The 7020-nt window shown below is 37.3% G+C and overlaps 1 protein-coding gene across 1 annotated transcript; it reads right to left on the bottom strand.

Moving 5' to 3' along the window:
- Positions 1-693: 693 nt before the first annotated feature.
- dlx3b (distal-less homeobox 3b) lies at positions 694-6451 on the bottom strand. The gene is made up of 3 exons (XM_088323503.1): positions 6070-6451; positions 2786-2970; positions 694-1478 (listed from the first exon to the last, which is right to left on the bottom strand). Exons 1-3 carry the CDS (start codon positions 6383-6385, stop codon positions 1176-1178), a joined length of 804 nt encoding a protein of 267 aa, XP_088179629.1. The 5' UTR covers positions 6386-6451; the 3' UTR covers positions 694-1175.
- Positions 6452-7020: the final 569 nt, after the last annotated feature.

The raw sequence follows: 7020 nt of genomic DNA, 5'->3' as shown, positions 1-7020 counted from the left end.
GGACTCGCCCATTGCAAAATACTTTACTCACCACACGCTCAAAAACCACGACCCCATAAAAGAATCCGTGCGTCTTTTCTTTTTGTTTTGCTGACGTCATCCACATTATTCGATCTGTCAACAGCTTTTTAATGACGTTGGCAGGTCGACGAACAAGGAAACAAATTAAAAATAAAAACCATGAACTAATTTGACTTGTTGAATAACCTTGTTAAAAAATATATGCTGAAATTGAAAAATAAAAAAGTATTAATATGCGAGTAGTGGTCAATCATTTCCCAATGGAATACAATAACACAATGTCCATTAACTGCACCGCTTATCCTCACCAGGGTCGCGGGTGTGCCCGGAGCCCATCCCAGCTATTTTAGGGCATAAAACAGGGGACACTCTGAACTGGTTACCAGCCAGATGCAGGGCACACAGAGACCTCACTCACACATAGGGACCATTTTAAATTCACCAATTAACCTTCCATGCATTTTTGGGGAATGTGGAATTAACCCTTTTTTTAATATCTGCATTTCTTTTTGCAAAAATGTCGTCCAGTCATTTTCTCGACTTCTAATTAAAATGTTTTGCGCAAAAATAAAAAAGACGAGCCAACTACCAGGCTACATAATGAATAGAAAAAACAAATAGCAAACGCAATTCCTACACTACATAAAACTTTAACAAAATGGCGGACACACATTGTGCAATTAACACCTTTATTTGAAGAAGACAAAAATATGAATATATAAAACGAGAAAATAAAGGACTTCTGCAACCGAGAACCACAATCGAGTCGTTTGATAAGAAAAATAATTATACAAGTTCGTAATAGTGGTTCTGTAATAAACGCGTATTTACACAGCTTTGTACATTTCTTTTTTATAAATATCACCTGAGTTCAACTAAGTATTTGTATCTTTATCCTTTTTTGTAGGTATTAACTGCACTTTTCTTTTTTTACCATTATTGCTCTTATATTGAAAGTAAGGTTTTCTTTACAAAATAAAGAATAGAACAGAGAAGATAAATTATTTCCAAAAATAAAAACACACGTCCGTTAAATACAAGTGATCACAAATCCCTTATGTGCTTTGAAAAAAACAAAAGTTCTGGTCTGGATGACTTATTCCCGGTCCAAACGTGTTCCACAAAAAATAAAAATACAATATTCAGAGTCCGTGCTAGTAAACAGCTCCCACATTTTGCGGTGGAAGCGGGTGGTGTCCGGTACCGGGATGTTGGAGGTGGGCTCCCTGCTGGTACCAGTTATAATCGTCCATGTAGGGCGGCGAAGAACTGAGGGCCGGCTGGGAGATCGGGCCCCTGCTCAGTGGGGGAGCCTGGGGGGCGTCCCAGTTGGCGGGGGAGGGGGGCGAGTTGCACGCCATGGAGTCACTGGCGTTGGGGCTGTGGTCTAGCGGAACTTCGCCGTTCTTGTACAGTTTCTTGAATTTCGATCGGCGGTTCTGGAACCAGATCTTGACCTGGAGAAGGAGGAGAATGAATTGATTAATTAATGACTACACATGTATAGTAGTACCTCTTCATACAAGCTTAATTTGTTCCAAGATCGTGCTTGTAGCCTAAATTGCTGGTGCTACGAGCAAATGTTCCTAGTATAAAAACAAAATTGTCCTGTCCCCCCAAAAGCATCTTAGTGAAACCTTAACAGCTCAAACAGCAATTAAATATAAAAATACCACCAGGTCAAGGACAACCGCTACTCTGCCGTACCAAGCATTTCGCGTGGTTGGTTGTTGGGGTTTGTGTTTTTAATGACTTGGCACGCAGGTCGACATGAAGTTTTGCATAAACGTTACAATAGCGACCACAGTGTGTTGCTATTAGCATGTCCCCCTCACAGTTCAGAGGTCTCGGGTTCAAGTCCAGCTACCAGCCTCCTTGGGTGGGGTTAGCATGTTCTCCCCCATGCCTTCGGGCACTCTGGTTTTCAAAAATAGGGCTGAGAGGGGCCTCACACTCCCATAAAAGGAAATGTGATTTATGTGTGATGTTTGAAGGACATCTGAATGTTACACATGACTACACTGTGGATTTTCACTCATCATTGTAATTGATATTATTATTGTAAGTATCATAATTGTTGTTTTTATGATCGTTGATATAATTTTAGAAAAAGTACAAACATTTTCAATGCCGTCCTTGAGCCAGGCTGTGAAAATATTGTCAGACAGTGAACCGGTATGCAGTACGGATAAGGTTGACGACCTCGGACTAGGATGAGATTAATTAAATGAAGTATACGGTTTATTATGAGCATTTTCCAAGGTTGAGTCGCCATAATGAATGTGTGGTGCGGAGGAAGGGCTAACATTGTCGCGGTATTTTACACAGTTTGTCTTGCCGTGAGTAAATAGGTGCCGCATTGTTGTTGGTTGGGTCTATTATGGCTTAATAAGAATTTGCAAATATCAATAAGGGCAGCAATAGTCGGAAGTTATGAGATTGAGAGATTGTTAATGATACATAAGCACTTTCTGTACACTTAAAATTTCAGTTACTGTAACTTTAAATAAACGTGCTCACCCTCCAAAAAATACAGCACAATTTTCTTTTATTTGTAGTAGTTTTCAAAGGCAAACTGGAAGAGCGGATGTTGGTAGTAAGGGGTCTCGAGCAGTCTCTAGTAGTAGCCTTTGGGACTGCTCGTTCGTATAACGAGCAAAGTTTTTGTAGCAAAAAAAACACGTATACGTAAATTCTCCTGGTTAGGGGTGTTCGTATAAAGAGGTACCATTGTTCAAGATTTCTTTTGTGAACTGTGTCGTACCTGCGTTTGGGTCAGACCCAATTGGGCCGCGAGTTCTGCTCGTTCGGGCAGGGCGAGGTATTGAGCCTTTTGGAAGCGTCTCTGCAGAGCAGCGAGCTGATAGCTTGAGTAAATGGTTCTGGGCTTGCGGATCTTTTTGGGTTTGCCGTTCACCATGCGGACCTCGGGTTCCGGCTCTTCTTTAACTAAAAAAAAAAAAGATTTCCATTACACGTTATTACATGTTTATTACACATTTATTACACATCAATTACATATTTTCTTAAACTACAGACAACACAATCAGATTTACCAAAATCTAATAATAAATTTCTATCGCACATTTATTACACATATTTTCACGTTTTAAGGTTACGGTACGCATATATTATACAATAGTTAGACATTTTCTTTACCTATGACAAATTACATGTTATTAAGTATTTACTACACATTTATTACTCATTTATTATGCGTTTGTTAAGCAGCGATTAAGCTTTTTTTAAATTACATTCGGCGTTGATTACACATTTCGTATGCATTTATTATTAAACGCACTACATCTTTATTACACATTTATTATGCGTTTACTATGCAACAGTTACGGTCAGTTACAAAGTTACACACATTAATTAAAATAAAATGAAGATAAAATAAATGAATTCGAGATAAATCATTAAAAAAATATATTGGTAAGGTACAGACTAACCACGTGCTGCTGAATTGTGCAATAGCGGCAGGCTTGCAATATTATTTTGGGGGAGACCAGAGAGCAAGGAATTAGAATCATCAAAACATAAGGAAATAAAAGCATGTGTCAGTCCCTCTGCCTGGGAGATACAAGGGTGGACTTTGGTTGTATTCTTCATATGGTAAAAAAAAATCCATCACAATATTGTTTTGGGGGAATCCAGAAAGCAGGGAATTACAATAATCGGAGCAAGAAAATATAAATGGATGTCATCAAAATAACTATGGAAACTGACGCTGTGTCCCCTGATGACATCCCTCAGACCAGTGTTTCTCAACTGGTCTGATTCAGGACCCAACATCCCACCTTGATTACAAACCGCGACCTGAATCAAGAAAACACTTCCACTTCTCAAAGGTTTTGAATGAAACGATTGTGCAGCAGTTCAAACTAGAGATAGTAGAATATATTCACACATAAAAAAAGTCCAGAAAACGACTTCAATAATACTATCCCATTAAATGCTCACTTAGTTTTCAAGATAATAAAATCCAAATGTCATGTATTCACCACTGTATAAGCATCTGTCCCTGCTCCACGATTGTAAGCAAACTGTCCGTACATTTCTGTTATGTGAAACGACTGGCGACAACTCACACTCGCAGGGAATTATCGCATTCTAGACGTAATAAGTTTAAATTACCCTCGGTTTTATTTCCTTCGCAATATTTCGCCAAGACGATCTGCGATCCACTGAAAACGGGTCCGCGATCCGCATTTAGGCCTCACTCGCAAGTTGAGAAACACTGCCCTAGACGGTAATTGTTTAAAATGGATAAAATGCTCGTCTGAAAAGAGCAGTTGAATAGATTTTAAATCCTTTCCTGATTTCAGATTAGTTACACATTTCCTTACATGAGAATAATAACATTATTACGCATTATCAAACAATTATTACACAACTACCCGAAAGAAATCCCATTACACAGTTATTACACATTTGTTATGCATTTATAATGCATGTATTACACATATATTACCCATAAGCTACACTCCCTCTTCAAGGAATCACACATTTATTTCACATTTTTTAATGCATTTATTGCGCAACTACCGGGGGAAAAAAATACCATTACACAGTTACCAAATGTTTATTACCTAATTATTACATATTTATTACGCATCAGTTACACTTTATCTACCAAAAACACTATAATGCTTTAATAACATTACCCATCAGTTATACGTTTACTTTACCTCACCAAAAAAATGACATTACATGGTTTTTACATATTTATTACGCAGACATTACGCATTTTCTTAAGCTCCCAAAAATTCAATCACATTACATTTTTATTTGACATGTTTTATGCATTACTACGCAATTGTTACACAACTATCCAGAAACACATTACACATTAATAAATGTTTATCACACATTTATTACCTATGTATTATGGATTAGTTACAATTTAACTACAAAACAAGTATTTCGCGTTTATTGCATATTTATTATGCATGAGTTACACTTTAACTACAGATAAAATAGTATTATGTGTTTATTATATGCTTACTACACTTTTATTACACATTAGCTATACATTTTCTTTACCCCTCCCCCTAAAAACTACATTACAAGGTTATTACACCTTTTTATATAGAGCAGTTACACATTTTCTTTAACTACAAAAATTGTGTAATTACACGTTTATCAGCATTCTTCACGCTTTTTCTTTAACGAGAAAAAAATCTAATTACACAGTTATTACGCATTTATTACCAAGCATGAAGAAATGATATAATACATTTATCACACTTTTATTAAGCACCAGTTTTCTTTAACTAAAAAGAATGTTGTTACATGTCTATTACATGCGTATTAGTCATTTATTACACATTTGTTACACAGTAAACAGTTAAGCATTATCTTTAACTAAAAAAACACGTCATTACACATTTATTACTCATTTTCTTCAAGTATAATTATGTAATTACACGTTTATTAGCATTCTTTACACATTTACTTCAGTACAAAACATATTGCTATACTGTTATTACACATTCATTACCATGTATTTATTCCGCATCAGTTAGTTTTTTTGATCATAAAAAATTATATTATCCTATAATCACTAATTTATTATGCATCAGTTACACACTTTGTTTAACTACAAAAAAATAAATGTTATTACACTTTTATGAAGTCTAGAACTAATAGACTGAAAAACTTCTCTGAGAACATAATCACCCTCAATTCTGTAAAATGCTTAAACCGGAATGTGCAATAACGACTGATGATTCTTTTTATTTTATTTTAGTAACTTATTTTACTTTATTTTGTAAGATATCACTTTTATACTTTCCCACTTAACTTATTCTTTTACTTGTGGTATTGTAAATGTTTCTGCACCATTATGGCGGAACTTTTTTATTTGGTTCACTTTTTGCAATGACAATACATTCTATTCTATTCTATTTTACGGGCTTATTAGGTATTTACTACACAAGAGTTAAACATTCGTATCACATTTTCTATGTCAAAAAAGTTAGACGTTATTACACGTTTGTTACGCATTTATTACACATTTATAACGCATGTGAGGCCCGATCGTACCTGAGTTCGGTGGCGACGGCTGCAACTGGTCCCGGTTGTAATGTGCGAAGTGTCGGTATCCTGCTCCGTAAGAAAATTCAGATTTGGGGGCGTAAACGCCCCCGGGGGCCATCCCAAACTGGTGGTGATGGTGATAAGGGTTGATGGGGCTTCCGTAGTTCTGGTTCTGGTAGTAGTCGTGGTGGGCCGCGTTGTAGTAGCCCATGTCCGTCACGGAAGATTCGGGCAGGGTGGGGGACTCTTTGGTTCCGAGAGATCCCGGGTGGTCCGTCAAAAGACCAGACAGTTTTTTCTCGTAGAGCTGCTCGGTGCCCATGATTGTTTTTTTTTTCAGAGTGAGGGTGGGGGGAGTGGGGGGTAAATCCACGCGTGGGTTAAAAAAAACGAAGAGTTTTCTTTGAGTTTTTTTCTCGCAAAAGTCCACTTGAAGTCTTGCAGCTGCAAGAACTTTAAGGTTGTGGCGCCAGTGGGCGTGTGAGAAGGCAAGTTATAGAGAAATGGGCGGGGCTCTTTGCTCCTATTGGCTGAGGGGCAACCCCCTTCCCCTTTTTCAGTACACCTCCCTCCCCCACACCTTCCTTCCGCTCGCTAAGCGCCCCCGCAAGAAAATTTTGATTTCTTGAATGCGTTTACCTGAGAAAACGCCGCAACGTTTTATTCCAAAAAGATGAGATACTTCAATTTAAATGTGTGCCAACTTCTCATTTCTTCTTCATTTGTTTCTTTTTCCTGCAATGTTTTCTCCTGATCCCCCGCCCCTCCTGATCCCCCCCCCTAAATGGTTTTCTGCAATGTTTACCTGGAGATCACACTTTTCAAATGTTACTTCATTTCTTTATTTTTTTCCTCATATTCTTTTTATTTTGTGTTTTGCCCGTTTATCATTTTTTCTTTTATTGTAAATATTATTTTTCAATTTTTTTTACCAGGTGATCACTTCATTTATTTGAT

This window comes from Urocampus carinirostris, chromosome 19 (assembly GCF_059441175.1).
Source record: "Urocampus carinirostris isolate Australia breed hairy pipefish chromosome 19, RoL_Ucar_1.0, whole genome shotgun sequence".
Taxonomy (NCBI): domain Eukaryota; kingdom Metazoa; phylum Chordata; class Actinopteri; order Syngnathiformes; family Syngnathidae; genus Urocampus; species Urocampus carinirostris.
This window is presented reverse-complemented; position numbering and strand designations above follow the sequence as displayed.